The sequence below is a fragment of the Sinocyclocheilus grahami genome, unplaced genomic scaffold (genome assembly GCF_001515645.1).
Source record: "Sinocyclocheilus grahami isolate Dianchi unplaced genomic scaffold, SAMN03320097.WGS_v1.1 scaffold441.1, whole genome shotgun sequence".
Classification (NCBI taxonomy): domain Eukaryota; kingdom Metazoa; phylum Chordata; class Actinopteri; order Cypriniformes; family Cyprinidae; genus Sinocyclocheilus; species Sinocyclocheilus grahami.
Window position 1 is genome coordinate 392770 of NW_015505620.1, and position 22446 is coordinate 415215.

Sequence of the window (22446 nt, forward strand, 5' to 3'; positions counted from 1 at the left end):
ATATACTTATATATATAACATTTCTGTCCCCCTCACTTCTGAAATGATGGCTACGCCCCTGATTTTATTCACATATAAACATTAATAAACACACACATCATTTATGGGAAATGGAAGGATGCTTACTTGAGGTGTGAGAACCAGCGCAGCATGTTTGAACTTCCATAAGAACCAATGAGATTTGTGACCCTGGAGCACAAAACCAGCCTTAAGTCGCTAGGGTATATTTGGAGCAATAGCCAAACATACATTGCATGGGTCAAAATTATAGATTTTTCTTTTATGCCAAAAAATCATTAGGATATTAATATCATGTTCCATGAAGATATTTTTGTCACGAATCCTGTCCATGGACTTCCGTTCAATCACCACCAGAGGTCACCCTTCCATTACATTGACTCTCGCACTACACAAACTGTTGCATGTCATCCCGGACTACATATCCCATCAACCATTGCACTGATTGCACACAGCACTGATTGCACACAGCTGTAACCAATCACACATTCACTATATAACGCTCACTCAAACAACCATTCACTTGGTTCACAAGCAAGGGCTGACTGACCCTCGCTTGTTTACTGGACTTCTCTTGTTTTGTCTTCTATACACCTGTTTGCCATTGCCTGACCCTCGCCTGTTTTGACCACGCCATTAATAGAGCTTACAAATGGATCCGTACGTCTCACGTCTTGTTTGCCCCTTAACAATTTTGTAAATATATCAAAACTTCATTCTTTTATGCCAAAAAATCATTAGGATATTAATATCATGTTCCATGAAGATATTTTTGTCACGAATCCTGTCCATGGACTTCCGTTCAATCACCACCAGAGGTCACCCTTCCATTACATTGACTCTCGCACTACACAAACTGTTGCATGTCATCCCGGACTACATATCCCATCAACCATTGCACTGATTGCACACAGCACTGATTGCACACAGCTGTAACCAATCACACATTCACTATATAACGCTCACTCAAACAACCATTCACTTGGTTCACAAGCAAGGGCTGACTGACCCTCGCTTGTTTACTGGACTTCTCTTGTTTTGTCTTCTATACACCTGTTTGCCATTGCCTGACCCTCGCCTGTTTTGACCACGCCATTAATAGAGCTTACAAATGGATCCGTACGTCTCACGTCTTGTTTGCCCCTTAACAATTTTGTAAATATATCAAAACTTCATTTTTGATTAGTAATATGCATTGCTAAGAACTTCATTTGGACAACTTTAAAGGCGATTTTCTCAATATTTTGATTTTTTTGCACCCTCATATTCCAGATATTCAAATAGTGGTATCTCAGCCAAATATTGTCCTATCCTAACAAACCATACATCAATGGAACGCTTTATTTCACAAAACCCTTAAGACTTTCGTGTTCCAGGGTCACATATCTGCTCTAAAATGCATAATACATAGACATCCATTGCAGCCAAGTAAATTAAAAATGTTAAATGTAGTAATATATATTATATGTAATGCATGTATAGGAATTTCGAAAAATTGACACTTAAGACTTTTTGTGGTCCAGGGTCACATTTGTTCTCGCGTGTCAATCAAGCACAGTTGAGCTTCTGTTTATGTTCGCTGATCTATGTAAATGTGTATAAAACAACCCAGGCTTATTGGAAATGAGTGCTTGTGGCGACGTTTATGCAACACGGATATTATGTACCTTACTGCACATTTCGCAGAAGTTCAAATTCTGGAAGGCTTGCTAAATTGCTCTATTGTGTTGGAAAATAACAAATCCCCTACACCAAACCCATTCCTAAACCTACCCGATAGTGTTAATGAAAGCAAAAGTGATATAAAAACGCATTCACTGATGTAACCCTGCTATTTTAACTTCCTTATACATAGTTTTGAACTGTTTTGTCGAACCGTAGTTTCATGGGATTCGTACCGGAATGTAGTTGCGCAGACTGTCAATGGAGGGACAGGAATCTCTCAGCTTTCATTAAAAACGTCATCATTTGTGTTTCAAAGATGAACGAAAGTCTTTTTGGTTTGGAAAGACATGAGGGTGTGTGAATGATGACAATATGCTACAAGCTATTATTAAAAAGCAACAACAATGAAGCAGTTCCACTGTCGGATTCTCATAGCTTAGTATCAGAGAGAGTGGACATGAAAAACCATAGAGCTACTAAGTCATTTTCTTAAAAACATGTAGTCAAGATAATAGTATTAAAACTCTTCACTAGTGAGCTATTCCCCAACACTGCGTAAAGAATGGTGGTTGGGCCTCAAGCATGCACACATCCGTGGGAGAGAGCGCCACAAGTCTGGAGTTCACCCAGCAAGTTGTAAATGTGGATTTTTCGAGACAACATTATTAGTGTCACAGAGGAGTCACGGTGTAAACCATACAGCTGACACTGTGAACTCTAGATACAAGGGTAATGTTCCATGTAGACAGATTACCACTTCATTAAACCAACAAGGGCTTCAAACGGCAAAAGGCTTGTCAACAGAAAACGAACCACATCAGACAGAGTCTGTCTTTTCAACTTATTATAACTCCAAATGTTTACTGGAAGGAAATTGCCTCCTTTCCCCCCAATACTACAGTATATTGGTAGTAAACATGTTTACAAGTCCAAGACAGAAACAAAATCATAACATTCTCTTAAGCTATTTTTAGACATGAGAGTTGTAAACACATTGTTAAAAGACACATGAAGCAGAGAACCATTTTATGAAGAGAGAACTTCCTCATTTTTTGAGTGGTTAGAGCATTAGAAAACCTTCACAAACTTGCTAGACAAATGGTTCGATGTTGGTGACCACAGTTTGGAGGTTGACCAGAAAAACGTATAAAAATATAATGAGCTTTGGAGCCTGTAACAGGCTACATTTCTGCAAAAGGCTACATTTATGTGTTGCTTTACCTCCTCTCTATAGATATTTTTGGATGATCAGTTTTGAAGTATTACAGTACTTTAAAGTGCATACAATACAGATGCAAATATCAAATATATAAATCCAGTGCAGAGTTTAAAAAAAAGTGTGTGAGTAGTCTCTAACACCGCATTTACAGCACTCAATGTGTGATGGAGAAACATCTTCTGGAGTTTTTACACACTAAATAACATAATGTGACATATTAATGGGCTTGAAATAATATTGAATTCCTCATTTGTCACTTGCTTAAAGCGTCTGCTAAATCAATAAATGCAAATATAAATTCTGCTAGTAGACTCATTAAAGATCAGGCCTGTTAAATGTTCAAAACTATGGCAACATTTTTTAGTTTTATCCTTATATATCACCAAAAAAAAAATAATCCATTAAATAAAGGGTTTGTTGCTGATAATGGTGATATTGGTCTTGACCAAGCGGCAACCTTCCGGCCTCTCTTGTGAAGCCAACACGGAAGTGACTAAAATTGCAATTCATCGACTGGCTCCAAAAGGGAGTCAGTCCCATAGACTCCCCATGTTAAAATGCCCAACTTTACAGCTGAAAAAAATATGTTTACAGCCTGGTACAAAAAATGATTTTGATCTATATAGCTAATTTTGCCCTTCATGACAACTGTGGGGGGGGGTGAATTTTTTTATAACTCATTCGTTTAAATTATATTAAGCCTTAAAGTTCTGCATAATTGAGGGTGTGGCCCCTTGAGTGACAGCTCCCGCCTCTTTGCCCATTTTCGATTATCTGGGAGTGATGCGTCGCTGCCAAGATGGCGACGGCCAGCTCCGCCCATTTCGAGCTTCAAAACTGCTCTTCAAAAACCCACGGGTGACGTCACGGACACTACGTCTATGTTTTTATACAGTCTATGGTCTTGACAGTGCTTGGTATCAGATTTGATTCCCTCAGATCGCGTCTTAATTGACACTGCGTGATTGTCACTCGTGTGAACGAGCACCGATTTGCCTCTGATTTCGGGCATTTGTCGGCGATTTCGCAAAACCTGTCGGCGAGTGAAAAATTATCCTGCCTTTAAAAGCCCTAGTCCTTTCAGTTCTTGTTGGCCGGGTCTACTTGTTGAATGTCCTCCATGTTCTCGGTTCGCCTGTGGATTATTAAAGACCATGTTATTCAAGTACTCCTCGTTTCCTCGTTCCTTGCTCCCCAAGTGAATTGTGACAATTCCTGACCTCACTATCTGTTGATCTGTTGTACTATTGTTCTTCATATTTTTCTTCAGAAATCCAGTTTGTTAAGCAGCTTTATCTGTGGCTATGTTTACTAATGTAGATATTGTTGTGAAATTATACATTCAGCTGCACAGGGACACAAAAAAAAGTCAAATATATAATATATACATATTAGGGGGAAGTCGTGGCCTGATGCTCCGGGTGTGTGTTCACGGTGTGTGTGTGCGCGTGCACTTAGGATGGGTTGAATGCAGAGCACTAGTTCCTAGTATGGGTAACCATTCTTGGCCACATGTCACGTCACTTTTAAAATATTACAGAGATCTTCTTGGAGCTGCACAAACATGTTAGGGAGACTCCTCTGACTGACGATATTAGAATGATGCACAGTATTTGAAACATCACAATAGCAGAATGAAGATAAACTTGAGACCTGAGAGGAAAAAATCTTTCCCTTTGCTCTGTAATATATCGACAGATAGATCCCTGTGCTGTGAGAACTCCCCCTTGAGGTCACTCAGTGTACATTGCAAAAAAATATATTTTCTTACTTGGCATCTTTGGCTTGTTTTCTAGTATAATTATCTAAACATACCTAAATCAAGGTGCATTTACTTGAGAAGCAAAATTACTTAATATATTAAGTCTTTTTTTTCTGAAAAATGTATCAGTTTTGTTCGTTTTCGATAAATACTAAATAATCTTAATTCGAAGGATAAACAAGATTATTTTTATTGCCCCATTGGCAGATATTTGTTCTTGTTTTAAGCACAAACTAACAACATTGTAATAATTTTTTCAGAAAACAAGACTTATATTGTATATCTTAAGTCATTTTGCTTCTCTAGCAAATGTATCTTCATTCAAGAATGTTTAGATATTTATAGAAAACAAGATAAAAACACTAAAAAAAATACAGTTTATAAATACAGTATGGAACAAAAAGGACCCTTTTTGCATTTCACTTGTGAAAATTCAAGCTTTCTACATAATTTTGTCACTTGCAACATTTCTTGCCAAGCGTAGACTGTTATTCCTTTTCTAGGCGGGTTGCAACTGTCTTAAAACTATGCATGCATATAAATAATTAAAGACACAATAAATGATTCTGATGTACATCAAATGGAAATCAAAGTGTTGTGTCTTAATGTTGCCCCAAGATTAGTGTAACAAATCCTCCGCAAACGCAAAATTCAAAATTAACCTTGAGAAATTCAGTGTTGTTTTGTACATCTGGCTCTGCTTTTTTGGTTCCCACTCGCTGTTGAAAGAAATTGAAGGAATGACAAAAGCATTTTTCAAATTACAACCCTGGCCATATACTATTTCAGGGCACACTAGTCAACAAGTCTACATTTATTTAATTTTTTTTACTTTCTCCCTGCATTAAAAAGCATGCTACAGCCTTCTGAAAGCACAGAGGAAAGGAAAGAACATAATTGCAGTTTGGGACAGCAGGGTAGTGCCAGCCTGGGACCTTTAATCTGCACATCTTCATTTGTCTCTCCCTGGACAGTGTGGTATATTTTGTTCTCATTTAACACGACATGACAACGGTAATTTTCATAATGACCAAAAATACCAGTGGCGTGCTGTCTGTTCTCGAAGGTTTTCGCTGTCAAACTGTTTCTCTCCGAAACTCCCAAAACGAACTCCAAACCAACTTTGCTTTGGTCTGATTTTGTCAGAGTATTTCAAGGCCAAAACACACTTTACCTGAACACAGCGTACAATCTGGTTGAACGTACCTGGCGGAACAAACCTCAGTACTCAAGGGCGCAATAGAGTTACATTTAGACAGCTTTTACATGAAACCAGGTATGTTATTATTCAGTTGTTCTATACATATTGACTTTACATATCAAACATATTTACGAACCTGCTCAGCATGATTCTCTTCAAACTGTGGCTCTGTCATGACAGTAGTTATCCTGAAAGAGAAAACTGACCACAAAAGAAGAAATGTATTAATTCATCAAATCAGACTGAAGCGTCTGAAACAGTTTGCGGCTCGAGCCAGCACAGATTTACAAGTTATTTAATCAAAACTCAGTTTTGGACATGCATGACAGTTAAAATGAACCATTATGCAGAAGTATATGATCATATGATGCCATTTTTTTCCAGCTCATTCAGCGCTCCAGTTACTCCAACAGCACACTGAACTGAGAACAGAAAAGTCTAAAGCATTAAATATTCAAATGAATTGGAAATGTAACTGTGATCCAATTGCAGATGTTTCAAGTGAACAGCAGTACACTGATAACGGTTCTCTCTCCAATCATGATGAGTCAGTTACTGGTTACAACAGTTCTCAAATCACCAGTACACTGAACTGAGGAAACAGTTTAAAGGAACACTCCACTATTTTTGAAAATAGGCTTATTTTCCAATTCCCCTAGAGTTAAACGGTTGAGTTTTACCGTTTTCGAATCCATTCAGCCGATCTCCAGGTCTGGCGGTAGCACTTTTAGCTGTAGCTTAGCATAGACCATTGAATCTGATTAGACCGTTAGCATCTCGTTCAAAAATGGCCAAAGAGTTTCTATAATTTTCCCTATTTAAAACTTGACTCTTCTGTAGTTACATCGTGTACTAAGACCGACGGAAAATGAGAACTTTGCTGCCTTTAGGCGTTGCGCAATATCACTGCGCCTGCCGTACCCATGGTACGGCAGCAAAGTTCCTTGATTATTAAGCCGGAATGAGAGTATAGTTCCTAGTCATATCGGCCTAGAAAATCGCAACTTTTCATTTTCCATCGGTCTTAGTACACGGTGTAACTACAGAAGGGTCAAGTTTTAAATTGGAAAAATATCGAAACTCTGGTCATTTTTGAGCGAGATGCTAACGGTCTAATCAGATTCAATGATCTATGCTAAGCTACAGCTAAAAGTGCTACCGCCAGACCCGGAGATCGGCTGAATGGATTCGAAAACGGTAAAACTCAACCGTTTAACTCTAGGGGAATTGGAAAATGAGCCTATTTTCAAAAATAGTGGAGTGTTCCTTTAAACTCGGACATTTCTGCAGAGAACTGAAGTGCTGCTGATACGAGTATGCTTGAACCAAGTAGCTGACATGAATATGGGTTCGAAATGAAAGCTTTTCGTGGTTTCTCATGGTTTTTTAAAAAGGTGAGTTGTTTAAGAATATTCACTTTATTTACTTCAGACATGTAAAACATCCACGTTTCACATCATGATTGCGAGCTTTAATAATAGAATTGCACAAACATGACATCATTGCATGATTATGCAAACAAATTGATGATTATTTGAACCAGTTCATTGAAACAAACTGTCAGAAAGAAACAGTTCACCGGAAAGAATCAGACTTCTTATCACTACTAGGAAAAACAATTTATGATTTTTCTTTCTAATGAGCTTATTCGAATATTTCACATGAGGATTACTTTAGGATTAGGTTATAGCAGTGGAACTTGCTGAAAGCAGCTTGATTTTTTGCGATGCATGTACAAATACAAAGTCACTCTTATTCCGTTAGCACATGCAAGTGGAAAATAAATTTAGAGGCTTTGATGAATTTCAACAGAGACGTTTTGCACTGATGTTCAATAGCACATTCCAGCTATCAAAGGCTCGAACCACAGACCTTTTCAAGCCTGTGTTTTTTGCCACTTGAAACTCTAAATGCTTGGCAACGGCATTAAAAAGGACTTCTTCAGTTTGCTGGCAGCAAGGAAAAAAGTTTGCATTGATGTTATGTTTGAGCAAGGGTGTGGGTGAGTGCAAGAGCATCTGCATGGGAACTACAGGGTGGTCAGTCAAGTGTGCCAGACTTATAGTATGTTTTCTCTTTAAAGTCCTTCAGCATACTTGAGAATTACAGCTGACCTACAGTCTTCCGGCTGACACTGGACCTTCCCATCTAGAAGTGGATGTTGCGATGAGGTTGGGACCTGGGTCTTGTTCAGAGACTCGTGTCGACTGATTCTCCTGATCTGTGGCCATTTCCTATGAAGGTATCAAAGATGTTCAGCTTGTGGTTTCTTTGCAGTTATGTTATCTTCTTACATTATGAGGATGTTGCAACCCAGGCTCATTGGAAATACGTGACTCTGGCTACATTTCTGCAAAGCTGTAAAAATGTTCCTGTACATACATTTCACTGCAGTTTACAACTGAAATGAACATTCGTAGCAGTAAACTACTAACAGTTTTTGTTCCTTTCACACAAATTCTGATTATAGTAGTAGATTATCGATTAATAAAAACATATTTTCACAAATACTAAAACACTTTTACCCTACTGCATGATTTGTAAATGAATACAGTTTGACTTTTGCATCACACAACCAGCTCTATCTGGCTTTTCTAGCATGGTAAACTTACTTATCAGCTCACCTGGTACAGCATTGTCTTAATCATTACATCACTAATAATGTTTCTTATATTTAGTCTAAACTTTAGCATATGGGCACCCTTATTTGTTGTGTTATGTAATATCAGAGCTCAATTCATAGCTCAATGCAGTTTTAAGAGAATCTTGCTTGTTATTGTTAAAATGCTAACCACTTGCTCCCTAGATAACAACACACAAGGTTTAAAGGCACCGACATTTGAAGGCATTTTATCTCTAACCTATTAGAGCAATCCAAAGTTCTGTCATGAAACTCTAGATGGCGCAGGCCGATATGTTCTCAATCTGACATATTGACATAATTATTCACATGGCGCAGTTTATTGGTTTCATTTTGTACCAGCAGCCAATGAGCTTGCTGCTCAACATTCAAATACTTAGCTAGTGTTTGCTGTAGTAGTGGCAGCGCGCTTCAGAAACCCTCCACATCCCCAGCTCCACCTGTATAGATCTGCTACGGTGTAATGTCATGTGTGTTATGGGGTTATTTCGTATATGTTACAGTATATGTGCAGCAGCAGTATTTGCTACATTCTCATAGCAACATGACTGTGGATGTATTGGCAGTAGAAAGTCTCGGTACTTGCTCTCAAGCAGCCCAGACACCAAACACATTAACATTGCCATGTATATTAGCATGCTAATCTCTCCAAGCGTTGTCATGAAAGAACTTATATGTATTGGTATTGCAGTAAAGCAAAATTTTAGATTAACACTGCATGCTTACAATGTGTTGGCTAGGCTTTTGCATATGAGTTTACATACTTGCATTGAGTATATTTCTGGATTCTCACACAGCATTCTGGGACTGTTCTGAACCAGGAAAAAGGTAAAGCTTAATTATAGGGAACTGCACAAGCTTCCTACTCACGTTCCCCTTAGTTCAAACAGAATACGAAACAGAGAAAAACAATATTACATCTTTCGCTTTGTGCCTAAGCCTGATAAAACCTTTTTTTGAGCGAGGCTTTGACCTGTTTCTCTTCTCATATAAAAACAAAAGCAGAGTGTGTGCTGACAGCTGCAGCTCCCACTCCCCATAGAGAGCCGATGGAAAGCTTTGAAGAACTTGACCTTATGGAACAATAAAACGCCATCATCAAACACTCTTCTAAGACAGGCCACTGACCCCATGAACCAAACGCCTGCTTGAGAGTTCAGCACGTGTGTGTGTTCTTGCTTTTGAGCACACTGTTCCATCGGTTGTATTGGTCAGTTTGCTGGGTGCACTTGCAAGAGGATCCACTTTGATCTACAAAATCACAAAACATATTCTTACAATGGAAATATGTGTCTGTTGAAAGAAACATGCTTTATCAGTATGTGAAATTTAAATTCTCCTGTTGAACATCTCTAGACAGCCGATGCATTATATGCATTATGTGAAAGCTATGAATAGAGTATGGATCATTTACCATAATCCATATTTGAAAGACCACGTTAAATCAAAATCGATTGCGTTTAGTTCATGTAGCTTTAAAATCATTTACAGTATATGTACTCCTAAAAGTTTACAACATGAACTTTTTGCAGATTTACAGTCTTTCTCTTCTTGGAAAATGGACACAAAAATATTGATGGCTGATCTTACACTCACAGGTGAAAACATAAAATAATTTTACTGCTGCATCAACAGGGTAAACATATTTGACTTATTTAGTTATTTCAAATGCATGTTTAATTTAGAGCAATGTTGTTTTAGTATCATTGAGATATTATTATTATTCATATTATTTTGAATTATATTTTATTTTTGTATTTTCTGCTTTCATGTTAATTTTAGTTCAATTTTTAAATAAGTTTAGTTGTTTTGAGCTAATCATTATATTTGGAGTTATATTCGTTTTTTGTATATCTATACAAGCCAGTCCAGCCCACAGTTTCACCCTACACTTTGTCAAAGATGTACCATTTACCATGATTCACCATTAAGTGTATAGTTCTAAAAGCTACATATGCTATGTGGAGTAATGACATGGATTAAAAGTGATTAGTGCAAGAAGATAATAATAAATAAGTGTGTCCTTGCTTATAAATGAGGTTTAAGAATGAGAGATCTTAAAGGAATAGTTTGGATTAAATACAAGTTCTAAAATCAAAAAAAGTAAACAAGCAAAGTTTTGTTTAAAATACACTGAAGTTTTTCATTGTGCAGTCCTCCAAGTGACGTTGGTCTGCATTATGATAGGGCAGATCTGTCCATTTTAAGGGCATTTAGAATGGAAATGCATTGACTGGCCATCCAAGCTTTAAAATAAATGTTATGTGTAAATGTAATGATTTTGTAAGTTAGATTTTTTTCAACTGATGTTTGTAATCAAATCAAGAGAGCTAACTTCTGTGATGTACTTCATTCATGTTGATCCTTTAGTTTGTTTAGCATTTGTAAGATAACTAAATGTCACAGTGGGTTATGTGTATTTCATATTAAGGGTATAATGTATAGTGTTCCTAATATTCAAAAATATGTTCATGCTAAAGATAAAAAATTATAATACATTTTTTGGTTATAAAATAGAAACAAACCTACTAGTGCATACTTAATAAAAAAAAAAAAATAAATCTGTCCAGCTGATATTGGAAAATTATCTAAGTCTTTTAAATGGTGATTTTTAAAATTTTGCTTTTGTAATTATTATGCATGCATTGCTTACGAGATTACATAATTAACTTGTTAATAATTAACAAATGAAGGCATAAAAGTGAAATAAAAATTACCTGAATATAACCTGATATTCACTTCAAGTCAAGTCACATTTATTTTTATAGCGCTCTAAAAAACCCAGATTGTTTCAAAGCAGCTTCATATTAATAAACAGGAAAATAACAAAGCAGCTCTACAGAAGACAATAGTGTAATTATTCAGCTCAGTTTAGTTGAATGTTGATTCAATTCAGTTCAATAACAATGGCATTGGTGCAAAGTTAAAGTTATTATGCAGCTCAATTCAGTTTTGATCATTTTACTGAGTATTAAAGGGGTCATATGATGCAATTTAAAATTTTCTTTCTCTTTGGAGTTTTACAAGCTGTTCGTGCATAGATAAGATCCCTAAAGTTGCAAAGACTAAAGTCTCAAACCCAAAGAGATATTCTTTATAAAAGTTAAGACTCGTCCACGCCCCCCTAAAACGCCTCGTTCAAACATGCCCCCACATATCTCTGTCACAATGTGGGAAGATTTGCATAACGCCGCCCAAATGTTCACGCAAAGAAAGAAGGTGTAACTTTTATTCTCGCTGTAGTATTGTTGTTGCTGCCGCCGTGTCGTGAAGACGCTGTGTGTTTCGTTGTGAAAGCGAAACTACTTTGTTTGTTCTTCCAAAAGAGGACGATATCTGCTTCATCATGCCTGGAGCTGATCCGTGCCGGTCGCTGAGGAAATACATCAACTTCGTGCTGTCAATCACCAGATCGGCTTTCACCGTGGACGAAGCGGAGTCCAGCCCAGAGTCATCACATGTGGTTGCCGCAAGCCCGGACCCCTTCGTCGAATCCACCGACCGCGCCGTTCTCAAGCCCGCCGGCCTCCTCTCACTCAAGCCCGCCGTGTGTTTCGTTGTGAAAGCGAAACTACTTTGTTTGGCTTTATAAAAGAGGACACACCTACAAATCAGTGGTTAAGTTGTATTTACAACACTGTTCCAGAACAGTTCAACCCAAATATTCAGATGTGTGCAGCGCATTTTATGGAAGACTGTTTCCTGATCCTGCAGAGTAACGTTAGCCTACAATGCGTCTGTGCACAAAGGCTGTTTCTATAAAGTGGGGCAGTTCCAACTTTGCAAGGACAGTCTGGCGCTTCTGACTCACAGCCTGTAAGTACGTTTTTTTATATTTAAAGAATTTGCCACTGATGATTCAAACGCGAGTTTTGAGCAGTGTAGAGTAGCGCTTGTTGCAGACATGGTTTTATGTTTACGCGTCGCAATACGCAACGCATAAAAAGACAGTATAAGTCATTATAATCAGTAATTATGTCCCCACTGGATGCAACAAATACCTAGTTTGTAATGGGTTTTATTGGTTTTGTCTCGTCGCGCCGGGACACAGTATCACAGTATGGTGAGGGGCGTAACATTTCCGTCACACCCTTGAGGTATTCAGCCAATCACAACACACTGGATAGCTGGCCAATCAGAGCACACCTCGCTTTTCAGAATGATGAGCTTTGTAAAACTCGACGCGACAATAATGTACATTATGTGAAAAATAATGTTTTTTGAACCTTAAACTGCATAAACACATTTCATTACACCAAATACACAACATAATGTTCTTTTTAGCAACGTCATATGACCCCTTTAAACCCCAAATTAGCAAGCCACAGACTTACCCTTGCACATTCATTCCTTTTAACTAGACTGTGATCTTTCCTGACAGATGTGTTTGCCTCAAATTTTTTCACTCACAGTGTTGGCGTAGTTACTGTGTTTTGCTTCTGTATGGTAAAATATCATCTCTAAAAGTGGATTCTACCAGGTGGCTTCTCCGATTCAACATTTTAGCAGTCCAGCAGGCGTGGCCTCACTCCACATGTTCATTTTTGCTTTCCACTCATAGAAATGCATTGACAGTATAGATTTGAGGTCAGGGACGGGGCAAAGGTCAAGCTCCTGCTGTTGCCATGAAAGCCGGTCTAAGCACACCTTGCTCTTTGTCTCTGTCGATCGCTTCTGAGAACAGCTGTATCTTCACAATCTGGGGCTCGTCGGGACAAAACAAAAACGCCATGTTTTAATTACCTTTGAAGGTGTAATGATTTCAGTGCCAGGAAGATCCTTCATCTGGTTTCGGATGTAGTTCTGAGAGCTGTGCTTTCATGTCTGGTTACAGTTTGACTTCTTTTATACCTGCCTGATGTGCACATAGTCTGTGGGAAAATGGCTTAAATGCCTTCTGCACCAAATCATGTTTAGATTTAGATTATGTCTCTGACAAACAGAAGTGATTCATTGTTTTTCATATAAATCAGCATAGCCTATTTCAAAAACCTATTACACTGCATGACCACCATATTTTATATTCATAAAGCGGGGGTACATTTTATATAAATAATATGGTGTTCAATAAAAAATAAAACTAATGAAAATATTTCCGTTGCATTCTTTTTTAATGTAATACTTTTCTGTTTGTTCTATTACAAATTGTATTATTATCATCATAGTAATTTGAGTGAATGCTTAATAGATAAATGTAAATTCAGGATTTAGTATTTTGTATGTCTCTCTATTGCTTGACAACATCACTCCATCTAACATTAGGTTTGTGTAAAATCTGATTATCACGTTCTCAAGCATCATTAAAAAATGATCCAAAGAGCAACTTGAGTTCACATAGTGTCATATAAGAGTCACAATTTGATTACATTTGACCCAGGTGTCCTATATATAATATAGATCCTTAAATGTTTCTTCATCGTCTGTCAATGTTTCTTCAATCACTTTTTAAAGTAACATGTTAATACCAGAAGCTGCTGACCGAATGCATCAGGTACAGCCATGCTGACCAATAGTATGACTTTATAGTAGTATAGTATGTAATAGTATGAAAATGAGTTTGATATTACTTATTGAGTAACTTCCAGTTTTTACACATATTGCCAGTTGCTTTGTCTACTTTTGTTACGCTAACAAAAGCAGTTTCAAACAAACACACGTTCCTGAAAGAATCTACACATTAAAAAAATAAATAAAATAAATCAGTTGAGTGAATGATTCAAAAGCCGGGTTTCCATCCAAAGTTGCGAATATCGCATAAAACATTTGCGAACAAGCATCGTTTCCATCCAACAAGTCAAAGAGAACAAAATCGTCACTTCCTGATAAACTGGCACTATAAATCACTAAGAAAAGTAGGAGAATATAATAATTTTCATATATAATAAATGACTTGCACTTCAGAGTGAGCAGACGAATCACAATGCGGTCATTGCTTTCAGAGGTGGATGCTGCTGTTTGGGAACGCAGTTGTGTAAGACATTTCTGGGAGGCAATTATACAGAAACACTTTGATGACAGACTTTGCTCGTGCATTTTCGAATGACCATAACAACATTTCAGATGCTGTGAATGAGATCGGTCCGCTGGTTAGTCAGGTTTTGCCGTCCCATAGCGCAAAGTCACATGAATTTTTTGATGCGCTTGGTGGAATTTATTCGCAAAATGCATTTCCATCTCCCATTATTCGCATCAACCCTTTTTCGCACAAGTCAAAAACCACCTCAAGCGAGCGTAAAAACTTTTTTGCGAATTAAGGGATTTTTATTCTAAATTTATCGTTTCAATCACTCGTTTCTCATGCGATACTTCAAAATGCGCATTAAAATAGGGTGATGGAAACATAGCTAATGACAATCACTTGTTGTCACCTTCTGGCATGGTGATGTGACCTGCAGAAAGCGACACTGAAACAGTTTGTCTGGAACAAATTAATGATGCAAACAGTCAAATGTTCCATATCAGCACTCTTGTAACGACACTCAGCCAATCAGACTCGGGGACTAACCGTATAAATATATTTACAGTGCACAAGATTTGTGAACAAGTGCATTTGGACTTGTTCTAGTGTGTGTGACATGACACATGACATGTCACTGCCATGCAAACTATATTGGGGGGGGGGGGGTTGCTAAAACAAGTTTCATGTACAGTCTCAATGCCTGTTTGTGAATTGCATGTGTGTAAGTCTTTTGATTTTTATATTTTAAATGTGTGCTTGAGTGATGTATCTATGTGTGTGAGTGTACCTGATGCGCATGTCTCCTCATGTCTGGGTAAACGGCTCGTCAAACTTTTAATGGTAGAATAATCCTTAGTAATTTTTTTAACAGTTCATTCCTTGTCTACAATGAAAACTAGCGGTGCATGGCGACAAAACTATATCGCTCCCATTCATAAAGCAAGAATCAATACACCCGTTATCAATCAATGAACAAGCTTCAGAATCAAGAAAAAGGATTTATTCAGCTAAAATAAATTCAATAATTTGAAATAATCAATAAAAGCACAAATGTGCAAATAAGCAAATGATCACAGTTTGAAACATTGTTAAGATCTCCTTTGAAACTGTGCTGAAAATTAAGGAGACACATTTGAGATTACTGGCATGAGAAAGACCTGTAAAGCAAGAGACTATCCATTTAATTTCATTGCTATGAAAAAGATATTTCAAAAAGTTCTCGTTAGTGATTTTTCTTTCGTATGAGAACAAAGAGTTCAGGAGAAAGGACATAATACCAAGACTCCAAACAGATGATTTTCTGATTTTTTTTGCAGAGCGATGCCATGCCAAGATGAGAACGCTGATGAATAAAGAGTAACATCAACTAACCGCTCAGATGTGCATGCTCTACCAAAGACAAAAACAGAGATGCTTATTCCAGGAACCTAAAAGTACATTCCCAGTGCTGGAAACATGGATGGAAAGTAATCAGGCTGTGGAATGATGTCATCTTGATGAAAGACACATCATCAGGGAGCTGGTTGGAACTGGCATGGTTTGGCGCAAACTGAGCTACATCATACTAAAGCACAACATCAAAGCAGGTGCCAGGCTCTTAGAAAGGCCTGATATGTGCCAGCAGCAGTTATGACTATGACATCTCACTGGCACAGGACGATAGAGGAGATATACAAATGCTGTGTATTTTGTAGCACTGAGAAAACATTCTGAAATTTCACATGGAGACCGAATCTATGACTTATGGGGAAAATACTTATACGGAGTGTCTATTTTGTCAAAGGTTATTTACACTAACTGCACCCACCAAACCAGTCCAACAGCTGGCAGAGTGCCTAAGAATGTAAGGACACTTTCACTTTTGATGCAACTGACCCAAGTTTAAATTCATCTTTTCGCCTCTTCTATTCCTATCTCACATCAGCTCAGGGAGGTGTATTATTTATTTATTTATTTTTTATAAATATGAAGACAATATTTGAAAAGTGGAAATAAACGGCCTAACAGTTATTTAATAGCACACTTTCCACCGGAAGGACAATACAATTTTGGTCGGACCTTGTTGCGACTTTACAAAGTTATACATGTACTCTGTATTTTGTTTTAGTCATGAGTTTGATCTTTTCTGTCACATAATTGATATTCTTTATGTAATTGTATATATTTATTTATTTATACTTATCTCTTTTTTAATCTCCTTATCTTATGACTCTGAGCGGATCTTGGGCTTTATTGTTATCTTTTAAAATGTGTTATAAATAAAGAATTAAAAAATTGCATACTTTGAATGCGACACATGAAGCTTATTATGCAAATAGTATCTGCCACTGGTATTGAATGACATCTAGGTAACACTATTTACACTTTTTGTCATTTATCACTATTTGCACTTAGTGTAAAAAGCATCTAATTCTATTTGCGCTTAGTGCGAATAAGCCTCTTCTGTGTACACTCTAAAAAATGCTGGGTTAAATACAACCCAGTGCTGGGTAAAGTAGGGACAAACCCAGCAATTGGGTTGTTTTGACCCAACGGTTGGGTTACTACCCAGAAGGTTGGGTTAAACATTTGGGTTTAACCCAAATTTGTCAAAACAACCCAAATTGCTGGGTTTGTCCATATTTTACCCAGCACTGGGTTGTATTTAACCCAGCATTTTTTTAGAGTGTATATAACATTTTCCAGTGAAAACGTAAGAGGTGCTTGCTTATGGATATGTTGCAGCCACGACAGTATAGTACTGAAATAGTTGCTATGTGCTTGTTAAGGTGTTCTGCATGTTTGAAGCATGTTGCTCTGTGGTTGCTATGGTGTTCTGGGAGGTTGCTAGGTGGCTAAACAAACAAGCCCACCCCCAAGTCTCTTCGATATTCCGGTCTCTAGATTTTTTTGCTATTTTATTGCACAATAGCCATGTAATATTTGACTTAGCAAACACTAATTAGATGTTTTCTCAGATTAAATAAAATACATTAGGCATAAATCAGTAGATGTTTTCAGTTGATAAAAGCTTTTCCTTTAGAATTCAGTACAGTCCTTCTGGAGACTGGTCAGCGTCAGATGAGAGTGGCAGATGGAGGGCAATGCCAATCAGTACACCTGAAGCTAATATTTACTTTCCACCTATGGGAGGTCAAGAGTGTGGCACTTCTGTCGGGGCTCAGCTGAGTCATTTCAAAGGGGCCTACATCACTTCACAGACAGACACACGGAGAAACACGTGCAGGCCAACCAAAACACTCTTCGTTGGAAAATACAGTGCAGTACTGGTTTCGCTAGCAGCACAAGAGCACATTTGATGTGGTTTTATTTAGATATGTCAGAAAATAGCGGGCTTCTGCAAAAAAATCACTAATGCAAACAGACGAATGGTTAAATAAAAACAGGATTTGATCTGCCGCTTTAAAGATTCCTCTGCCTGTTTATCCACCCTAGACTTAGATCAACCAAGTGTGATTTCATTTCTAAATACCCACATCCACACAAACAAATTATCCAATATTACCCATACAAACAAATTAGTCATCTCCCATTTGAACTAGTATACAAGCTGTCAACTTTACTCCCATAATCTCTCTATGTCAGGGTACGTGAAAGGAAAACTGCACAGCCTTGAAGTAGTTAGTCTTTCTTCATGAAATGGGGTGTCATCTGCAACCAATAGAGACACTCTGGTTACGAAAGGAGAGTCTGTTTGACAGATGTCTCCTGCTTGTCTACTGAAGTCCACTTCTTAGATGGCACCTCATGATTTATGTTCATGGTCAAGGTTGTTTACTGATTCAATGGAGTGCACGCAAAACATAGAACACTGAGCACACCAAATTGATCTGAATAAAAATTTTGTTTGTTTGCTTTTATGACGTTCATATATTATCTGATGCTCTGAAATGCGACTGCAGGATTTTTCATTAGGATCTTATACCACGTTGCTGATTAGGACTTCAGGCTTCACTGGATTATCATACCCATGCTCCTTTGTAGATTAATACCATCAAATGCAGAGTCAAATTTAAGTGTGACTCCAACGACACCCTGAGATGCAATCATGCACGCTTAACCCTGAAACCATATAGCAAGACGTTATATTTGAACTCAACCCGCCCCCAAAAATGGGTGTCACTTTAAAAGAAAACTTCTTAGTGAATTACAAAGGTTTTATAGATGGCGATCTCGGCTTTGTCCTTGGAATGAGGACTTCCACCTGTTTCTGATGATGGGAGCTGGAGCCTGTCCCTTTTAAGAGCTTGATCCTTCTTGATCTCTTTGATGTAACTTGACCTAACAGTTCCAGCGAGAAGAATTTGATGATTGCGGATGGGCTCTTTTAACTAGCTGCGTAGGAGATATGAGAATTGAGCAAAATGGAAGGATGGATAAAACTGGGTTCGAAAAACTGAAGAAGAGCAATAAAGGCAACATGAAACAGCAGTTGCAACCCATTTTACTTCAGTAATCTGACGAATTTCAACAAGTGAAATGAAACAAGATATTTAATGAGAAAACAAAATGTAGAATGAGGATTCTTTTTTTCCCATTGGAGATTGATTAGTTTGTGAAAAGTGGGCATCACATACAAGAATGGTGCCAGGTGGTAAAATGGGTTAAATATAAGAGTAATTTGTGCAGGAGGTTTGACGGATTAAACAGCCTCTACTGGTAGATGTTGTAACTACAAGTTACTAAAACTAAAAGAATTGAGAGAAATCTCAATTTCGAGAAATTGACCCTTATGACTGGTTTTGTGGTCCATGGTCACATATCTAGGTGTACTTCAGAGAGCACCTCTGAGTAGTACAATGGCGAGTCACTGCAAAGATTTGTTCATTCCTGTGACGGGTAACTCCAGCAATGGTATCCCTAATAGGCCCTTTCGCACCGCTTTAGTTCCAAAACTAAACGTACGGTACTAAAGTACTGGGACGATTTTGCGCGAACTATTGTCCAGTACCATTTAAAGGGTTGCATGCGCACCGACAGTGTGTACTAAGAAGTGACGTAAGCCGATCGACAGCGTCGTCATTTGTGCGCGGCGTTCAACAACAGAAACAAAGAAGAACATGAACAACAGGAGGATGGAGGACGCTGTGATCGGAGCTGTGTTTGTTGTGTCTCGCGGGATTCACAATAATGGACATGGAAAGTCGACGTATACGTAAAGCGATTGAAAGAACGGGAAGGAGGACTAAGAATCTCCAATGACAACTGGCAGTGCTACAAGGGCCTTCACTTCAGCGTCTGTCCATCTATCGCTGTTCTCCATACTTGCGAAATAAGTTGACATGCTTACAGTATGTTTACACGGAGTTTTAAATCATGGCGGGTGAGGGCGTTTTCATACGCGTTTGGCCAATCAATGTCTACTTGTGTCACGATTATTACCAGTTGTGCTGGTTAGACCCTGCTCCGGAGAAGGAGCTAATTTGGTTCTCAGAAAAGGCAGTCCGGTACTAAAATCGCTCCCAGTTCCGGCGGTGCGAACATGCTGAAAAGTGGGTAGTTCCACAATTAGTTCTGGTACTATGAAAAGGTTCCTGCGGTGCGAAAGGCCCTATTGTCATGCTGCCATGTGTGACAGGGGCCCCCTTGAGAAGGTGTAGCAGTTGTAAAGTTCCATCTGTGAGTGATTTAATGGCTACAGTTCCAAAGATGACGTGTAATAAAATGGGAGGTATGGGTCACTAGACTCAATTAGGGACAGACCCTTTCCCTCCGAGTCCACCACATGTCCTAATCTATATAAACATCTGCTTGAAGTTCCCCAGTGAATACCATCAGTCCTGCTGGTGTGACCTCATGTGGACAGATCCCGCCACCTCATGCTATTGCTATAGCTCAACATGAAGAACTATGTGATGGGTACAGTACAACCCCCTCACTTTTCTGTACTTTTCCACAACTGAATTTGTAAAAGACAGCTCACCCAAAAATGGAAACTGTGTCATCGTTTACTCACCCTGTGTTATCCAAAACCCTCCTGACACAAATTCTGTGCTGCTCTCGTTTCTCCATTCAAGAGACCTTAGTCAGGTTAGACGCCATGTCGAATTTTATGTGGATGAAAACGAGGCTTTGAGGGACAGACTAAAAGTCTTTGCAATAGCGTGCACTGTATAAAGGTTCTAGAGCCCTTAATTTTCAAAACAGTTTAATGGAGTGTTTGTCTACTTATTTATTTATTCCAGAAAGACATTTCACCAGCTGAACATCTGGCATGTTTTTAAACAAAAGTAGAATCCATTGAACACCCTGTATTTGCCAGCAGCCATATCACCCTGTAGCCCAAGACTGGTTGCCCACTGAAGCTAAGCAGGGCTGAGCCTGGTCAGTACCTGGATGGGAGACCTCCTGGGAAAACTAGGTTGCTGCTGGAAGAGGTGTTAGTGAGGCCAGCAGGGGGTGCTCACCCTGTGGTCTGTGTGGGTCCTAACGCCCCAGTGTAGTGACGGGGACACTATACTGACAAAAAGCACTGTCCTTTGAATGAGACGTTAAACCGAGGTCCTGACTCTCTGTGGCCATTAAAAATCCCAGGATGTCCTTCGAAAAACAGTAGGGGTGTAACCCTGGCATCCTGGCCAAATTTGCCCATTGGCCTCTGACCATCATGGCCTCCTAATCATCCCCATATCTGCTGATTGGCTTCATCACTCTGTCTCCGCTCCACCAATAAGCTGGTGTGTGGTGGGCGTTCTGGCGCTATATGGCTGCCGTCACATCATCCAGGTGGAAGCTGCACACTGGTGGTGGATGAGGAGATTCCCCCCTTCTATGTAAAGCGCTTTGAGTGCCCGGAAAAGCGCTATATAAATGTAAGGAATTACTATTATTAATTATTATTTCTGTCCCTCACAGCCTTGTTTTCATTCCTATCAAAAATTAAATATGACTCTATCCTGACTAAAGTCTATTATAATAAATAGAGAATGTAACTCTCAAGCTTAGAAAGGATGCAAAGAGTTAAAAACGTAGCGCAAACAAGTTGTATGCCAGTGGCTTTCACCTTTTTGACTCCAAGACCTCCGTTGTAAACATGTTCAAAACCCTATAGCCCTCGTTTTGTTTTTAAAACTTATTTTAAACTATGGGCACTCCTAGTTTCTGTGAATAGAGGGTTCCCACTCTTTTAAACCAATGACTTTACATTAGTCTTAAGGATAAGGATACAGATTTTTATAATATAATTTTTTACTTACAATTTGTATCCGGCATAATTGGTAAAACGTATATTTATTAGAAAAATGAAATATCATGATTTTGAAATTTAGTTTATTTTAATAATTTGTTTTGCCATATTTTAAATACATTTTAAATCACCTTGATCCCCTATTACAGTGGTTCTCAAACCTCTCCATGAAGTACCCCCAGTACCCCCCAGCTGGAAGTCAATGCTTTCAGTGAATACGACCACAGATAGTTTTCTGAAGAAGTCTTTTTTTTTAACTCCTAAATGCAGGGTAAAGAAATTACCATTTTTTTTTGTGAACATATCCTGTAATATTCTAAAGAAACGTCAGTTTGGATACTTTTATGATTCTATTCCTATAATATTCCATTTAAGGTCTAGAAAACATGCTTATTCAGCTCTGCTCTCTCTATAGACTGCATACATAAAATATGTGCACCATTTTTATTTATTTATGTGTTTTTACTCGGAATGCTAGAAGAGAATAAGCACAACTATTCCCTGATCATGTACAAAATTTAAAATGCCAAAATCACAGCATGATGGTTACCTCAATACTTGGGTAAATCATGATGGTTATTTAAATTCAAATGCACATGAGCCTCTAAGTGTTTTTTTTACCACTATTGGCAGCATAAATCGACAGCATACATTCTGTTTATATTGTGGAATCTGCAAGCAAATCTCTTTCTTTATTTCATATTTAGATAGATAGATAGATAGATAGATAGATAGATAGATAGATAGATAGATAGATAGATTTTAGAGCTGTTAATCAGATCTTCTCATATTTTC

The 22446-nt window shown here is 38.2% G+C and overlaps 1 protein-coding gene across 1 annotated transcript in view; it reads left to right on the forward strand.

The window, feature by feature from the left end:
* Window positions 1-10082: 10082 nt before the first annotated feature.
* LOC107552099 (palmitoleoyl-protein carboxylesterase notum1a-like) overlaps window positions 10083-22446 on the forward strand; it is a 21246-nt gene continuing 8882 nt past the window's right edge. The window contains exons 1-3 of the mRNA XM_016233926.1: window positions 10083-10104; window positions 11990-11993; window positions 20862-20864. Coding sequence (XP_016089412.1) covers window positions 10083-10104; window positions 11990-11993; window positions 20862-20864 — 29 coding nt within the window. The remainder of the gene's footprint in view (window positions 10105-11989; window positions 11994-20861; window positions 20865-22446) is intronic.